The sequence below is a fragment of the Aplysia californica genome, unplaced genomic scaffold (assembly GCF_000002075.1).
Source record: "Aplysia californica isolate F4 #8 unplaced genomic scaffold, AplCal3.0 scaffold00002, whole genome shotgun sequence".
In the NCBI taxonomy this organism is placed as follows: Eukaryota; Metazoa; Mollusca; class Gastropoda; order Aplysiida; family Aplysiidae; genus Aplysia; species Aplysia californica.
The window spans coordinates 3,707,577-3,726,460 of record NW_004797272.1 but is presented as its reverse complement, the minus strand read 5'-3'; the positions used below and the strand labels follow the sequence as shown (position 1 = coordinate 3,726,460).

Sequence of the window (18,884 nt, the reverse complement as noted above, 5' to 3'; positions counted from 1 at the left end):
ATTATTATTATTATTATTATTATTATTATTATTATTATTATTATTATTATTATTATTATATTACATACCACCATCGCATCCCACCGCATACCATACCATACCATACCATACCATACCATACCATACCATACCATATCATACCATACCATACCACACCATACCGTACCATACCACACCGCACCACACAATACCACACCACTATGTTTTAACTCTTCCTGTCGCAAACGCTACCACTGACACCAGTTATGTTTCATCCTCTGTCTCCAGGAGTACGCTGCCTCGCAGCATCACGAACCTCCCACGTCTGGTCATCTGCCTCTTGCTCGTTATCATCGAGAGCTTCCTGGCCATGGTCGCCACAGTCATTGTAATTCGCCGCGACAATTTGGAGAAGAAAACTTCCCAAAAGGACACTTCCACATTCGCTTCAAATCAAGAACCCCCAACGGATTCTACTCCTGATTTAGAGAGCATCGGTACCGTCAGAAAATGCCGGGACTCTGTGACAAGGATAGAAGACTTCAAGCCCGTGCAGGCCACAGACGTCCAGAACCTCGACAGCATGCAGCAGAAGCAAAGATCCGACAGTAAAGAATCGCTCTCCACCCGTCCTGTTGCAGCAGACGGGACACAAAGCTGCCGCGTTAGGACAACTGCACTGTCACTGGATCACTTCTTCTTTTGTTGTTTTGTTGTGGCTATCATAATGATGTACTCTCTTGTCTGGATCATCCCCACTCCTTCTCAAGACTTTGATTAGGATCGCCAAACTAAAATAAAAATGGAAGCCAAAATAAATTGTAGCCCTCCCGTCGGAACTTATTTGGTCTAGTACGCTTGTCGGGGGTCTCTTTTATCAGTTGGTTAGAAGCGGATCGTGGTGATGACATGCGCGACAGACGCTTTAACTTAGGCCTAGTGAAGAATGAAGGCAAAAAGGTGGAAAGTGGCGGGAAACGAAGTCTACTTTCTCGAGGACGATAACACCTTGGCCTAGGGAAGATGAAAATGGTACAGTTGTAGGTTAAGATCTGCCTTGAGAATGCAGACTGTTGAGGTGTAGGAAAGTCCAAGCTGCAGATCGTATAGTCTCATGGGAATCGACTATTGAAATCTGCACCCTGGTGACGTTTAAAGGCGTGTGGCTGGTGTGTGTTTGACCTGAAGTGGTCATTTTAAGGAAATGTTTACTTCTCATTCGCTATAGATCCAAACTGACTGAACTTCTCTACTTGTGACACCAAAGGTCTTGAGAGCACCTAAGCATTCTTTCCATGCTGTGCGCAGAACTTACGAACCGTCAGGGATCGTGAGTTTATGGAGAGGTAACGTTCAATACAAAAAGTTCTCTGCTCTTTACTAAACCCAACCATGATCTAAGCAAGTAAATGAAATTTAGGAAAAATAATATCTGCAGACTTCTGTTGACTTGTTAGATTGCTGTAGCTTGCAATATAGCACGATTGTTGAAACCTTCAGTGGTAAATCTAATGCAAACTGGTGCGCCATGCTACGAAAATGGGGACAAGGTTGAAATTGCGTTGGTTTTCTTTCATGCCCAAAGTAGAACAAAACCATTCCACGGACTTATTTTAAATGAATATCAGACAAATTCCTTTTGGCTCCCAAATATTATGTTCAAATCTGAAACGCAAAACTTCAGTATTAAGAAGATATTTTTACAAAACAAGTTGTACAGGGTTTTTTAAAAATCACCCTGTACCTTATCATCTTCTGTATCTCAAGGGAGCAGGGGAAGAGGGTTCTCGTGGTCTTGAGGTTAAGATGTTCGTCTCTCATTCAATAGGTCCTGAGTTCGAATAGCGACGGAACAAAAATTTTCTCCAAAATGTTTTCTTTTCACATCCTCTCCTGCTTTCTAACAATGTTCTGTTTCACTTTCTGCCGCCACCCCCTCTCCTCCTTTGCCCCCTCCTCTGAGCTCCTGACTCTTTCCGCAGCCTTTCTACTGCTACTCTTGGCTCCTTCTGGCCGCTTTCTTTCAGCCACACCCCTGGTCTCGTGGTAGGAAAGATCTACACCTAGCCTTCTCGGACAAGGGCGAAAAATTTCGGAATTCCCGTGTGCAAGTTGTGCAGGTTAAGGAAAGATCCATTGGTGGTCCAAAATCGATCGAGTAGGCTTTAGCCGATATTTGGGCATTATTCAAATTTTCCCACCCTCTGAAAATGTTTAATGCGTCCCGCGCGCTCATATGACTTTATTAAGTTACGAGTTAAAGATGGGGGGGGGGGTTGTCTGCAGTTCAGTATTCTACAAGTGTGCTCATGTCCATTGTCCATATCGCTGATGTCTGACACTAGGCCTCCAAATTAGGTTAAATACTTTTTTGTTGTTGTTTGGGGGGGGGGGGGGGGTAAATTAGTCTCTTTGTCGTTGGTTTTGGGTTGTTTTTTGTTTTCTGTTTTTGTTTTGCTTTTGATATCTTCCAAAATGGCTCAAATGTTGTGTGAAATGTTCATTATACTTATTTTAGTGTCAACAATAATTACGGCTGTAGATAACATAATTTGAGACCCCAAAGAGTGTTTGACCTTATTTTAGTGAATACACAGAGTCGGTTAACAACGAAGTGCTTTCAACAGTATTTATTATCAAGAGATAATTGGAAAAGCGGATTTCTCCGACCCTACCTTTTTAATATGCCCCCATTCACACAGTTTAGATCAATTAGGAGGAGGGCCAACTCGATTTATTAAAAATTTTCTCCTCATTCAGGAATCGAACTTGAGTCTCCTGTATGCGACAGGAAAGCGCCTAGCCACAACATGTCACTAGTTACTTCGCAACTTTCATGACGATGTGGTCATTCCAAATGTTTATCATCAAAACCGTTTCATCAAAACCGTTTCAGACAGATTTAACTGTTATAGGACAAAAATAGACCACACAATATGATGAAGGGACCCTAAGAATTCTGAAATAAACAGGAATTGAGACACTTTATTACACTGAAGCTGTGCCAACACATTTCTCTAGACTCTAGGAGAACAGATTCATGGGATGATTCGTTATAATCTACTTCAGAAAAAGGACTCACTTCCCTGGTCTGGCCATGTCGCAAGAATGCCTTATTTCAGAATCCCAAAGGCAGTGTTCTTTCTATTCTGAACTTTCCTCAGGGAAGCGTAAGGTTGACGCACCAAAATTTCACTACAAGGACACCCTGATGATGTCTCTGAAGGACTTCAACATAAACCCTTCAGCAGTGGGAGAGCCTCGCTCTTGAAAGACCTAGCAGGAGAGCAGCAGTCACAGTGGGCAGCAAATCACTTGAGGCTTCACGAATAAGAAATGAGGAAACTAAGAGTAAGAGGGAAGCCTGCAAGCTGCACACATGCACAAGTGGAATTGGAGCCTTCTAATGTTCAAAATGTGACAAACTTTTCTCTGCCAGAGTTGGTGTCATCGGCCACAGCAGAAGCCACAAGTCATTGTGACCTTTGATTCTTCAAATTATTTCGCTGGAGAAAATTTTAATATTCTTCTCTGCGAATGTATTGGTATTCTTTAGTCAGCAGTCTTCTCTTTATGTTTTAGGTCTCCAGGGCTGCTCTGACCTAGATTGCTGTTCCATTCACTGCAGTAACAGTCCCATTGACCACTGCAGAGACAGTCCCATTCATCACAGCTTCAACGGTGGTATTCAGACAGGTTGCCATATCAAAGGGGGTCTCAACGACCAATACACCTGTGACGGTGAAGGATAAATAATAATATGTTAATATTCATACACACACGTATACAACATTCACTATAAGATACATGCTTTTTTACATTCCTGACAAGTCTCTATCAGATTGATTTGACAGTGATGACTCAACAAGTTCCGGACATTTAAGACTAGTTAATGTACAACAAATTAAATCCCTGGACTCACAATATTCTTACGAAAACAATAGAAGAACTTCTACCAAATTCGTCACCTACAAAATCTCATTTCAGCCATTAAAGTAGTATGTGCACAAATGTTTAACTCTATACATCAATGCAAAATCGTGTTTGTCCTTCTAGAATGTCACCTTAAAAATAAGCAGTTGTGAAAAATTCACTTTCTCAGGCCTTAAATGTCTGTCCTCAAAGTTACAAAGCAAAGTCAGAGAAACCTTTTAACTGTTAATATGAGTTTAATAAATACTTACTTGAAAAGTTCTCTGTGAATTACGTCTGCTAAAAGGCTGCTCATTGTCCGTAGTATCAATGATGGCATTAGTAAATTATGCACATCATGAACAAAAGAAAATGTAAACTGCGGGTTCTTAGTATTTGTTTCTTATCGATTATGCACGTTATATTAAATGTCGAGTTTCTCGCCATTTGTTAATTAAACATTTATGATTCATGTGGGCTAAGTTCAAGTGTTCAAATCTTTTCGAAGTAGAATGTGATTTGAAACTACATTTAATAGTCTTAACCATGTATCATAAATATCCAAGTCAAATTAGGAACTTCCCATATTTCTATTAGTGCACTCACCAGCCACACATGCAGTCAGCAGGTTTGTGACGATGCCACCAAGCAGAGCAGTTACTGCCAGCTGAGCCAGGTCTCCCAGCCGGTTAGGAGCCATAGGGCCCAGACCTCCAAGTTGGATACCAATGGAACTTAAATTAGCAAACCCACACAGAGCGTAGGTGGCTATAATCTCTGAGCGAACCTGTCACGAAATAAACATACTAAGACTTAGTAACTAAAGCAAAAAACAAAGTAACCTTCTGCATCCATATCCTACTCAATACAATCACGTTCTCATTTTCCCCTCGATCATTTTTGCTACACTTATGTCAGTTTAATTAGATTTGTTGTCAGTACTGTAATTCTCTTTTTTGTTTTGAAGAAGAAAATTTTCCGTCACTCTCCAGATTGGAACCCGGGACCTATTGAATGAGAGGCGAACGCAGTAATCTCTCGACCACATGAGCCCCGTGCCTTTCTCCTGCTGATGTCTTCAGTGCAAATATGCATAAACCAAACACAATATTTGATGCTGAGTGCTGAGCAAAGAAACTGTATGTCTAAATAACTTGAATGCACTCTGTAAAATCAGAACTCTCCCTCCCACTCCCCCCCACCCCACCCCCCACCCCCCAAAAAAATCGAACCATTTTGAAGTCATAAACTGAGTAGAGCAGTAGGAAGAATGAATTTGCACTACCACATTCCACAACATTTTATTTCACTTTTTAAAAGATGAAAAAATCTAGGTATTGACTTTGTTTGTTTTTTCAGAATTCTGTATACAGTGGGCTTCAGCCGTAATAGGACCACCAGGACAAACGTAACCCCGTTATAACCAAATCACAGGAGGGTAAACATGCAAGATGTCACACAGAATCTCCCTACAAGAGACAAGTGTAATAGCAACATTTTCTGACTACACTTACAGAAATTACTGTTCCGCCACGACATAAAACCCGATTGTCAATAAAACTTGACAGTTTGTCATATGCAATAAACTCGTTGAGGAAAGTCTTGATTCCAAGCAACTCGGCAACAGTTCCAGCATCTTCCCACTCCACACCCATGATGTAAGCCAAGGGCATCAGCACATAGGAACAGATCACCTGCGAATTATCAAGCGTTTCCATTAATAATAAGTATGACACCTGAAATTTCTCATGATATGAACAATTTCACGACCATATATATATACAACCAACCTGCCGAAATATATCTGAAACCCTCAACATTCTTTGCCTCTTGTCTTTGAAAAGGAGAACTCATGATTAATATGCAGCGAACAAGCAACGAGCTTTTCATGCTCAGTGACTTCTAGTTATTTTTTCACTGAAAGTGAATGCAAATCTCAAGACTAGTTTACAGTTTTTTGTAAGAAATTTTACGGCACTATCAAAATTTAAGGTCACAATATAGGTATTACAAATGAGTAACAAACACAAAAATAAAGAGGGGAGATAAGGACAACAGACTGATGTTTGATAGGAAAGAAGGAGCAAACCACACCAGAGCACCCACCAACCGCCCACAATCTCAATATTAAAAAGAGCAAAGCCATGTTTATCTGGATATCAAATAACTGCAATAAACACTGTCTCATGAAGAAGGAAAAGGACAAAAGCTGAGACCGGAAGACTGTTTCTTTCAACTCTTGTTTCCACGTCAGCAGACTCGCGAACAGGACAATTCATGCACCGAGTCCACCATATTATTATCACAACTAAGTTTTAGTTTTGGTACGAATTTTATGGCTTTTGCAACAATTAGGTTACATAAAAGATTAGATGTGTTACAAGAGAGTAATAAAAAATAAAAAAAAAGATTAGGACGTTAAATGATTAATAACAGAGAAGGAGCCAACCACGTCAGAGCACTTGCCAACCACCCTCTATCCTAACTAAATAAGCTTGATTGAAATATTGTAAGCAATACCCCAGACTGCCTCTATGTTTGTAATAATTGCATTCAATTAATCCGTAAATTTATCAAACAGTCAAAGCAAAAATACTTTTTGTTTTACCTCAAAGCTTAGTTCAGGGTGGCACACAAAGCTTCCGAGCCATGAAATAGCATCGTTGACGAAGTATAGGAGGCCCACAAAGGCTATGAGGTTAGCCCCAACGTTGGCTACCAGAGAAATGGCAGCAGACGCACCTGCAGCAGCCGCTTCAATCACATTGTTGTAGACACTGAAAAATGAAACCGAGCAGTCTTATTGAAAAACTGACCTTTCAGAGGAAAAACTCAATCTAACAAATCATTGATTAAACAATACACAGTATTACACTGATAGCCCAAATTCGTCGGGACCCATCTCGGTAGTTTGGCGGATCCATAGTTCAAGGGGTATCTTACAAAGATAAATTATAAAGAGAAAAACAAACGGGACCGCAGGCACAGTTCGATTTATGCGTGATTTCAAGTCTTCTGTGATCGACCTATCCGTGTTATACTATAACTAGTTCAGAACCACAAAACTGGAAATTCAAACCTCTGCCCTCTGCATCATAGCCTGGCATGATACCAACGGCACTAACGACTTGTCTGATCACACAGACGGTGGAGGAAGAGCCAGCGTGTCGATGAAAGTACATCAGTTAAGATGAATGGAACATCATCAGTTTGAAGTAGCAAAAATGAAGAAAAAATCACAAATGCAGGAGTTCTGCAACTTATTTGTAATGAGAAAAGTGATTCCGCGCAAAAATGTTGTTGAAATTCTTACTTTGCGCAGTTGCTTACCAAAATAAATATCACAACAAAACTTTCAAGCGAACGCAGAACAAAGAAACAACCGACACAGCCTCACAGTAGAGTTGATTTAGCAGCATTGGCATATAATAATATTATTGTGAAGAACAATTTAATTCTAACATGATAACTGCTGAGTGGCTGAGATTGATAAAATAATTACATTTGTGTGACGATGCGGTGGAATCGGGTGCTAATACTTTTTTATCACATGGCGTTGTTGGTATCATATTAAAGCTTGTTCATGTATCTATCTTACGGTTTAAAAAATACATATATCTTTCTTCATTAGAAGTCGAGTTATTTGAGGTTGAAGGATGTGGAGGATCGCCTGGCTTTAGAGGTAAAATTAGCGAGAAAATGGCTGCTATAGTTTAGTGAATTCCTTGACTTGAGAGTCTTTGGAAACTGAATATTTACATGTCGTGTGCCTTTTGTAAACCTTTTCCAGTAAAATCCACACAGATACGTGTTTTTAAATGGACATAAAAGGTATTGAGCAAAAAAAAACCCCAAAAAACCAACAACAAAAAATCGATTTTAAAAATGCCAAACTGGCGGGAAAAGGATGATATCTTCGACATCATTATTTTGATGACAGACCGATTCTACACGATGCCTCACATTTCAGCTGTAAGATAAACCTACTTCTTTTGCTCGATTGCCTCCTTCATTTTTGCAATTTTGCTGCGGCCTAACTCAGGATACAGTATTTTTGAAACAGCAAGGGCTGTAGGTGCATTCATGACGCAAGCTGTCAGTAGATGAGTTGCTGGTACCTGCAGAGAAAAAAAAAGTTCTAAACATCATACCTATGACAGTCGACAACAGAAATAGAAATGATAACATTTTTTGCTGCGTAAGAGGGGCAAGTTGACAACAGATGAACCAAAAAATTCCTTTAAGTGGGGAGATTTGCTCTCCATCGAATCTTGGTCCCAAATGGACAAAGTCCACATTATTTCTAATTAGCAAGTATTGCAAAACTAGATTACAATAACCAAACTCTTTGACAATAACTATTATACCACTACTTTCAAAATAAAAGCTGCTAAATTTGCAATTAGAGAGAGCAAGACATTTTATGACATTACTACAGGGTGGTCACGAAAAAAAATTCACAACTTTATTCCTGAATATCTCGCAAAAAAGTTGTTCTAGAATGTTGTAATTTGGATAAGACATAATTCGCTAAAAAAAAATAGTTTGACATAAAATTAATGAAGATAAAACTTCTTTTGAAAACGAAAAAAAAAAAATCAGCCCATAAATGCAAAGTGCATCAATTTTTTTTACCTCGCAAAGAAAGTCTTGAAACGACTGGTTGGCTGTTTCTTTACATTCTCTTTGACATTTAATTTTCTACCTCTGTAACATTCAAACATTTTTTTTTACCTTTAAATAAAGCTAACGTCTTTATTCTGTAATTCCAAAAGGCAGTGATCGTTACCGCGTCGTTCTAAATTTTCAATAGAGGCCAAATACAAGACTCGCTAGATCAAGGCTTAAGCACAAGGGGGCTATCCCGATAAAATATGTTGTTTTGAGAAATCGAAGGTAAAGTCATTGCCCCTCGTTCAGTTTCTTTAAAAGACAAGGAGAGATTTCTCTATAAACAAACAAATATACACACCAATGATACTAAATTTCTCCAATGCCCACTTTTGGTGTAGATCAAAATTTCTGAAAACCAAACCCCCAAAATCTGGGTGAGCCCGCTTGTCCTTAAAAGCGACCATATTCAGTGGAGTTTGCATCCTAAAAGGTGATTATGGGCTTTGCACAGAACTAAATGTCACCGAAGAAATGCTCTCGCCTTCCAAACCCTGAACACATTGATCCATGATCTGATCCATGTTATCTCCGCCGAGGGAACATGAAAATGTTACGGTTGTAGGTTAAGATGTGCTTTGAGAATGCAGAACTTTGAGGTGTGGAAAAGTCCTAGCTGCAGACGTCTTCTGCGGACAGACGTCTCATTGGACTTGGCAACTGAAATCTGCACCCTGGTGACGTTTAAAGAGCTGCGAATAGTGCATGTTCGACCTGAAGAGGTCGTTTTGTTTGGGAATTTTTAGTTTTGATTTGCTATGGATTAAAACTGACGGAACTACTCTACCCAAGGCACCAAAGAAGGTCTTGAGGGCGCTTTAGCATTCTTTCCATTCTCTGCGCAGAACTTAAAAAATGGCAGGGATGGTGAGTTGGTGGAGAGGTATTGTTCGATACAAAAGGCTCTCTAATCTTTACTAAATTTAACAATAATCTCACCACTTGTTTGACAGCAGTAGCTTGCAATATTGCGCGATCATTGCAACTTTTAGTGGTTGGCCTAATGCGAACTGGTGAGTCATGCTACAAAAATGGGGACAAAACAAGGTTGAAATCATGTTGTTTTTTATGCGCCATATAGAGCAAAGCTTGTTTGTTCAAATACGAAACTCAAAACTTCAGTATGGAGGAAAATATTCACAAAACAAGTTATGAAGTTTTTATCGGGATCACAATGTACATCACCTAACCATTCATAATATAAGCTGCTGGTTTTGCAATTGGACAGAGCAAGACATAAATGGTACTACAACATCACCTACCCCTTTCATAATATAAGCTGCAACTATAGCACCGGCTATGGTGCCAAACCCTCCAACCATGACAGCATGGAGTTCAGAACGTGTCATGAGAGCCAAAAATGGACGAACCATTATTGGTGCCTCAGTCTGTGAGGATAAAAAGAAACCTTAACTGTAAGAACAGTTTTAAGAATTAGGTTTTTTTTAAATTGCCACTTATTTTTTTTACCAGCTTAGTCACTTCAAACAATAGAGAAGGCTATTATTCAGGAACAGTCTGAGTTTCCTCTCTACATTCGTCAAATGTTTATTCTTGTAGTCATGGCATCCCAAATATATTAATTAAGAGAAATAAGACATTGATCCAAAAAGTTCCCGTGCAATACTTAAACGAACAGAAAAGGCCTAGAATTAAGGAAATAAGTTATGTACATAAATATGAAGAAGCAAAGGCCATGAAAATTCACTTTATAAAAATGTCCAGGAGAGTCTTACACTTTACATTTATTTGCATACTAAACAATTAAAACTGAAGACTAAGTCAGTATAGGAGACAGCCATACATCCTTTCTCACCTGTCCTACAAAGATGTTCCCTGCAGCACACAAAGACTCAGCAGCTGTGGTGCCCAAGGTAACTCTCATGACAAAGGCAATTTTACCGATGATGACTTGCATAACACGGAGGTGGTAAAGCATTGTAATTACGCAGCTGAAGAAAATTATTACTGGAAGAACCTGGAGAAGAGAAGCAGACATATTTCATTTTTCTCAGAGTCTAATACTAATATGTGTATGTATTTTTACCACAACAGATTAAACATTCAACATTATTACCATTGTAGTAAAAGTTGGTTCATGACTACAAAATACTCTGTCGACTGCTTGACCTTTGGAGAGAAAACATATTGGCCAAAAGGTCATAAACATCACAACAGTGAAGACATCAAATATTCAAGGGTTGTGAACAATATGCCAAAACTTCCGTCTTCATCTGATCCAGTATTTGCCTTTACGGAGGAAAAAAGACACCATGTGTATCCATATTTTCCAGAACAAGAGAAAACAAATAACGCCCTAAAGAATGAAACTTTTTTTTTTTTTTTTTTTTTTTGGGGGGGGGGGGGGGGGATTACGGCGCTCGCAACTGCATAAGGTCATATGAGCGCGCGTGACATACTAAACATTTTCAGTTGGTAGGAAATGTTGAAGTTTGCCCGGGTGGTGACCGCAGCCTACTGTTATCGATTTTAGACCACCAAAAGATCTTTAACGTGTGCAGCTTGCTCACGGGACCTCCGAGATTTTTCGCCCTTGTCCGTGAAGGATGGGTGATCTTTCTTACTAGATGATCAGGGGTGCGACTGAAAGACAGCAGTAAGAAGGAGCCAATGAGTAACAATAGAAAGGCTGCAAAAAGAATCAGAAGCCCAGAAGGAGGGGGGGGGGGCAAAGGAAGTGAGGGGGCAGTGGCCGAAAGTGGATACGAAAGCACATTGCTAGAGAGCAGAAAAGAAGGTGAAAGTGAAAGGTGACAATTTTGGAGAAGAAAATGTTTCCGTCCCTACACGGATTGGAACGCCGGATCTTTTGAATGAGAGGCGAACAACAGAGGGCACGAGAGTTCCCAAAGAATTAGTCACATGAGCAGGTTATATATATATCATATATATAAATATATATACATATACATATTAGGTAAACCAATTTACATTACTGATTTTGTCACCGTTTAAACTTTTATCTTTCATATGGGACATAACAATATCCACCACTCAGAGAGAGAAGGAGAAGAAGAAACAAACATGACCAGCTAGTTAAGATAATAATAAAAGTAAACAAAAAATTATACACCCAATTAGATGCGTTCTAAATGATCAATCAAAAGAATGTTGTTACCTTAAAGGCAAAGAAGTGATCATCCAGATTGCCAAACACAAAAGTTGCTCCATATTCGCTGTATCTGAGAAACGTTGTGAATCCGTTTCCAATACCATTAAATATGTCGTAACCTTTGTCCCATTTCAATATCAGAGTGGCAAAGTAAAACTGCAGTGCGAAGCCACCAACAACGGGCCTCCATTTCACCTGAGGACAGAAGATGTCCCATTTAAAAAGATATATATATATATATATATATATATATATATATATATATATATATATATATATATATAATATGATGTTCGTCCTTCGCTGGCGAAGATGACCTTGACTTCACATCACTGGAGGGGTGGGGTGTCTTCGCACGGAAATGTCTGTCGCAGTGGGGGCAGGGTATGTTTGGGGCTGAAATAGGCTCGAAGGTAGGGCTCTCTCGGTCGTTTCTCAGCTGCCGTCTCCATTTTTTCTTTCGGACGCGACTTTCTTCGAATTTCGCCACACCCGATCTTATTAACGAGTGCCAAACGGTGCGGTCGCGAGCAGCTTCTTCCCAGGTGGTATGGGGAATGTCACAACTCTTCAGGGATGCTTTCAGAGCATCTTTGAAGCGTTTCTTTTGTCCGGCGAGAGAGCGTTTGCCTTGGGTCAGTTCACCGTAGAGTAGCCTCTTTGGGAGGCGAGAGTCGTCTATGCGGTGAACATGGCCGGCCCATCGGAGCTGAGAGCGTAGTAGGATAGCGTAAATGCTCTCTCCATCTTGGCCCGCTGTAGTACCTCAGTGTTTGGGACTCTGTCTTGCAACTTGATATGAAGCAGTGTCCTGGGGCATCTCATGTGGAAGGCATTGAGCTGCTTGGCATGCTGGCTGTACACTGTCCACGTTTCGCAGGCGTAGAGCAGGGATGGCAGAACTACTGCTTTGTACACTTTGAGCTTGGTGTTAAGGCTCCGTCCTCTTCGCTCCCAGACCTTGTCTTTCAGTCTACCGAAGGCTGAACTAGCTCTAGCAGTTCTGTAGGCCATTTCCTCATCGATATTGACCGAACGAGAGAGGGTGCTGCCAAAGTAGACAAACTTATCTGCCACTGCCAGTCTCTGGTGCAATGGGGCTCTTCGTAAGGAGCCGATGGGGCTGGCTGGTACAGAACTTCGGTCTTCTTTGTGGAGATAATGAGGCCGAAATTTTCGCAGGCTTTAGAAAAACGGTCCAGGCTTCCCTGCATGTCTGACTGAGTACTGGCATTCAGCGCGCAGTCGTCCGCAAAGAGGAAATCGCGGGCTATGCCTGCATGGAATTTAGTCCTCGCCTGCAGCCTCCGAAGGTTGAAGAGTTTTCCATCAGTGCGGTAGCGAAAACCGACACCGATATCTCCGTCGTGGTAGGCGTTGGTCAGCATAGCTGAAAACATCATGCTGAACAGAGTGGGGGCCAGCACGCAGCCCTGCTTCACTCCATTAGTGACGGGGAAAGGCTGGAAGTAGGGTGCATCCATGACGTCTTGTTACGATTGGGCAGGCGGAAGACCGTGTTGGTGATGAGGAGATCGTGGGCAGCGCAAGTTTCCAACAGGAGGAGTCCGTTGCTGTTGCAGTTGCCAACACCGTGTTTCCCTAACACTCCCTCCCACGACTTGTGGTCTCTGCCGACTCGAGCATTGAGGTCACCAAGGATGATGAGTTTGTCTGCCCTGGGTACAGCTGTGATGGTCTTTTTTAGGTCCTCGTAGAATTTTCCTTTTATGTCGTCGGGGTTGGTCATAGTGGGTGCGTAAGTGCTGATTAGCGTGGCGAATTTCTTCTTGGGGAGCGGGAGGCGGGCTGTCATCAGGCGATCGTTGATTCCCTTAGGGGGAGCTGCCAGCTTGTTGACCAGGTTGGACTTGATAGCAAAACCAACCCCTGCCTCGCGACGCTCGTCGAGTCCACGACCGATCCAAAAGAATGTGTAGCCGGCAGACTGCTCTGTGAGTTGTCCTTCCTCAGCGAGGCGAGTCTCACTGAGGGCGGCTATCTGTACTTTATATCGACCCAGTTCGCTGGCAATGAGGGCCGTCCGTCTTTCGGGACGGTTACTCCCTGAACGGTCAAGGAGGGTGCGCACATTCCATGCGCCAAGGGTGATGGTCATCTTAGATTTTTTTGAGTTCTTCTTACCGCTGGTATGGGACCCTTGCTATCTCATTCACTGAAAAGCGACCACAAGGCCTGGACCGCCTACGTGTAGAGTTGTGACTACGACTGCCAGTGTGTCCACACCTGTCGCTTGGCCACTCGTCCATCGCCGCAGGACTTGAGAAATGATGTGGGTGATGATTGAGGTGGGGATGATGAAGTCATGACTTGCGCTTGAATTTGATTTAAGTGAGGGAGAGTTGCGCAAAGTCGTCAGCCTCACTCTCTTGTCCCTGTCCATCTAGTTCCGGTGGCACGACGAAATCGAGACGGCCGGAGATGGGCCTGGATGCAGCGGATGGCCAGCAGTGTCTTCTTGTCTCACTGTGCCCTTGTCGCGCTCCGCGGCGCTCTGCTGGGACCGCCTTTCTGCCCGTTGAACCACCGAGTGGTTTCGTCCGCGCAGTCCGCCGGAGCCAGTCTTTGCATGCGTAGGGAGACAGACCCTAGTTATCTCACTAGTGGGTTTGAAACCCGACCAGCTACCCTCTACCTGGTTCAGCCCGCCTGCCAACGCAGTTACCGGGGTGTGGCCGCTGCGCATGCTGCAGCTATGTGGAGCCACAGGTGAGAGTTGAGTGTCCGGTGGGAACCAATGTAGAGAGGGCTGTCCTGAAAAGGACATGGCAGGCCTTCCCCATACAGAGGTACTATCCCTCCCTGACCACTCCACACCCCATATATAATATATATATATATATAAATATATATATATATATATATATATATATATATATATATTTAGAGGCAAAATAAACGCGAAATTTTCATCATCATTAAAAAACTAGTCAAAGTTTCCATTATTGAGTACTGTTTACGTGTTCCAGTGAAGCATGGTCTGAACCTGCTAGATTGAGCTCATTCGAACAATGCAATGTCCTGATTGGTCGCTTTTGCCAAAAAACAGCTGTACGGCTATCACAGCTCAGGGATACTCACTTGCCATATCATTCAAGTTGTGAGTTTGTGTTCATGTGGTCACGTGGTCCTGGCCTACAGATTTGAAGCCCCGAACTATAGAATTCAGTAAGAAACAAAAGCAGTATCAAGATGCTGAGACTTTCATCAGAAAACCGTGAGAGGGCTATTAGAAGACTAAACACGAGCAAGCCGAGCAACTACTACAGGCGTACATGTCTCCACCATCTACAGTCTACTAAACCAGTTTCGCGCCACCAATGCGACCAGTGATCTCCCGGAGCCGGAAGACCAAGGGCGACAATTGTAGCTGAGGATTACCTCATGGTGCGCCAATAATGGTTGCATCCGTTCCTGACAGCCGCCGAGACCACCAGGAACACCATTGGATGAACTGGACGGGCCCTGGGTACCAGAACCGTACGGTGGAGATTACACTCCACATGCCTCCGGTGCAAACGGCCATGTCGCAGGCCAGTTCTGACCCCTCAGCATCGCTGTGACCGGCGTCTGTGAGCACAGACTCACACGAACGGGAGGAACAGACAACAGAGAAGGGTGATGTTCACCGTCAAGAGCAGATCCTGCCTTGATCCGTCAAATTATGGAAGCGTCGGTGTGTGGCGCACAGACCTGGCGTGCTACACTGATGCCATTGTTGTAGAGAGAGACCCTTGGAGATCAATCGTTATGATTTAGGGAGTCATCGTCCTAAATTAAAGAACTGGACTACTGTTGTGCCAGAAAGTAGGTCATGATCAAGGAAATGGAGTTACAGCTCAGAGCTACATTCACCAAGTGGTGTCCCTTCTCTAAAGGCATATTAAAAATGTATTTTTCCAGCAAAACAACGCGAGACCTCATCCAGCCCGTATAACACAGCAATTTGTGGGATAGATCAACATCAGTCTTTTGCCTAATCCGGCTAGTGCAACTAATTTAAACCGCAAGCAAGCAAGTTTGGAACGGTAACCAGAGGCAGCTCAATCAGCTGCACCACCACCACGGACAGCTCATCAAATGGCTTCAGCCATCGGTCATGTGTAGATACAGATCCCAGGCCGACAAATAAACACTCTCGTGAGCTCCCTGGATCAAAGATACAGAGCGGTTATTGCAGCCAACGGAGGTCACACAGGGTATTGACTTTCTGCCCCAAGGTCAAGGTCACAGAAATAACATAGTGAGACTAAACCTACACTAAAACAATCATCTTTTGACACTCTCATGGCTATGGACGACTTAAATTTTTATTTACCCATAACAAACCCCTGTTGAGTGTAGTGTGTTTTATTCATGCTTTAGTGACTCGCGTTTCTTTTGCCTCTGGGGGTTTGTAAGATAATGATAATATGTTGCCCAGTATAATACCCGATAGTGTCATTATTTAAAGAAAAACATAACAAGAGGGACCTCAACTTTAAACACAAAAGCGTGAAGGCTATCCAACTGCTAAAATTAATGATGAAATAATTCCATGAAATTTCATTGGCTTTGTCTGACACATTGATATTTTCATTTGCCAACAAAAACTCGAAACCACAGCATCATTCAAATCGTATAATCTTCAGTACAAACATACCTTTCTTGGAGCTCTTGAGCAGAGGATCATGGCGCATACTAAAAACATCCAGCCAATGAGAGAAATGAGATTTGATGGTCTTTGAACAGCTGACACGATGATGATTGCAAGAATGCCCAAAATAGGTGCAATTGCAAGGATCCTGAAACAACATTTGTATGGTATCAGGTATAGATTCAGGCAAGTCACAAAGCAAGCACTGAAAAGATTAACAAATATATAATAATATGGTTCACTTTTCTCTCGGCTACTGACAAACTGTTGTCATTACATATTTTGACCTTTGCAAAAAGATTAAAATAGCTTAGATAAAGCAAACTGGTGATGATACTACTTTTTCCTTTCTCTCTCTGGCTGAACTATGAAAAGTTCCAAAGACAAAAACAGTCAAGTAAAGGTTAAATAAACGGGTTCAGTTGGGGTTACATCATTTTGGTGTGACCAGCATGTGCTACACTAACATGATTTTAAGGAAAACCAATTGTTTACTTTTCTACCTCACACAAATAACTTCAATTAAATAATTCAAAATATAGAAAAATAAAGATCTGAAAATCGGCATTATCTTTCCATTCTCGTTATGATTCAAACGTTGTGGCAATACTACCTGGGAATATGTTGAGCTGGAGACTGAGAACAGAGATGGATACATTTCCTTTCTGCTTATATAAAAGGCCAGTAGCACACCAATAAAAAATGAAGAATGACACAGACATCTATCTCTGAACGCCTATATTCTCTTACTTACAAACCTATGATAACAGACCTTCAAAGAGGGCTACTAACACCTGCACCCTTTCTTTTTCCAAACTTAACATTGCAGCAGTCAAATCCAAGGCCGGAATGATTTGTGACCACAGAAAAGATACTTAATAACCCAGCATTTACACAAAAAAGGCAGCAAGGTTTCAGAAATACGACTTACTTATTTAAAATAAACACAGTCTAATATAAATATTATATAAAGTTAACTCGAAAAAACTAACCATTTCAAAATGTGCCAGTGGTTACTGATACTTTTGTTCAGAGGTACAAGAACTGACTGTTTGATGCTATCTGAAAACTTTTTCTTTACAAATGTTATGATGACAATGAGCAGAGCAGCAACTGTGAGACAGATGAGGGGCACAACATCATGGTCCTCATCGCATTTGTGGATGGCAGCAACGACCAACGCCCAGATAAAGTAACCTGCATATGCCATGCACAGGATTGCAAGCACTATCTGTCGAACGAAAAAAGGGCAGCATTATCAATCAAAACTTCCTCACCGTATTATTATATACGTAACTTCAGATCATAAATGTGCAGCATCACAAATTATGAGAACAACCATAGGTAATGCAATCATAAAATTTTTTAAAAGAAAACTAAGATTAGCGTATTATACTTAGACATAAATTCTGATGCCTGTGTTCAATTACGAAATACAAATAAACCGTAAAAAGACAGGAACACAACTCTGGCTATTTAATCTGCAGCCCCGGTCAAATAAAAGACACGAATATTAAAACTGCCTATGTTGGCCAAAAAATGTACATGTTTTCAAAAGCACTAGAATATTACTGGCTTGAAGGTGTATGAAATTCTTGTTTTATTTTTTAAAAACCCAGACAGAACGGAACAAAAAATATATACAGAAGACATGACTTTAAGTATGAAAGTTATAAAGGAAAGAGACAGAACGAAGTAAGGTGAAATGAACACATACCCATTTCAACTTGCATCCACAGCAATCGCTCAGAGTACCAATGACTGGTACTGCCTGACTGGAATCTGCATCCTCATCCTCATCAACGGCAGCCAGCTTGTCTTAAATTTAAAAACAAGCAGAGCCATACAGAGTGAGGTGCTAACGATGAAGCAAGAGACATGTGGATGACATATTGATGGGATAAACTGCTAATTATTATTGATCTTAGCAGTTGTCTGCTAGTTTGCTAACACCTCACCAAACAGCAGCTATGTCATAACAGCAGCACTACAAATCTTACTGTGAGTGCTCTATTTCGTATCATGATGAGCAGATGGCCCTGGTTCAAATCCCAGACAGGGCGTTCTTGATGAGTTTTCAAGGCGCTCAACCCATTTGGCTCGATCCTATCGGAGACAGACGTTAAGTTCGAATATCCAGTCTCTTAAATGATCTAATTGGGTTGATAGGGGAGAAATGTTTAAAGCATTATTAGGTAAATGTGGAAGTATCATGAACCTGCATTTTAAAAGTCTAAATGTACCAAAAGTAAGACAGCCCAATTAGTTCACAAAACTAATGCATTACATTCCGGTGCATGCTATAGAAGTACAGCTCACCATCTTCAATGTCAATTGTCATGTCCGATTTCTCATAGTCCTCTGAGCTCAGCTTCTCCATTTCATCGCATTCACTGTTGTTGGGTGTGGAAACATCAGCAAGCCGTATGCTAACTCCAGAATCATTTGGTCCTGGGATGGGAGCGTTCTTTGAAGAGTTCGTTGTTAAAGGCATCATTGTGTTCTAAATCCATAGCAAACAAAAAATGGAAA

At 41.5% G+C, this 18,884-nt stretch overlaps 2 protein-coding genes across 2 annotated transcripts in view; one reads left to right on the top strand and one right to left on the bottom strand.

Annotated features, from left to right (window-relative positions):
* The window catches only part of LOC118477217 (acetylcholine receptor subunit alpha-like), a 5,803-nt gene extending 4,408 nt beyond the window's left edge, over nt 1-1,395 (top strand). The window contains exon 3 of the mRNA XM_035968154.1: nt 268-1,395. Within this exon, the coding sequence (XP_035824047.1) occupies nt 268-760 (493 nt within the window). The 3' untranslated portion in view covers nt 761-1,395. The remainder of the gene's footprint in view (nt 1-267) is intronic.
* Nucleotides 1,396-4,287: 2,892 nt separating this feature from the next.
* LOC101854373 (solute carrier family 28 member 3-like) lies at nt 4,288-18,849 on the bottom strand. Its single transcript, XM_013091464.2, has 11 exons — nt 18,672-18,849; nt 18,070-18,170; nt 17,345-17,583; nt 16,359-16,557; nt 11,702-11,890; nt 10,379-10,540; nt 9,825-9,950; nt 7,879-8,009; nt 6,500-6,668; nt 5,406-5,585; nt 4,288-4,678 (listed from the first exon to the last, which is right to left on the bottom strand). Exons 1-11 carry the CDS (start codon nt 18,847-18,849, stop codon nt 4,463-4,465), a joined length of 1,890 nt encoding a protein of 629 aa, XP_012946918.1. The 3' UTR covers nt 4,288-4,462.
* Nucleotides 18,850-18,884: the final 35 nt, after the last annotated feature.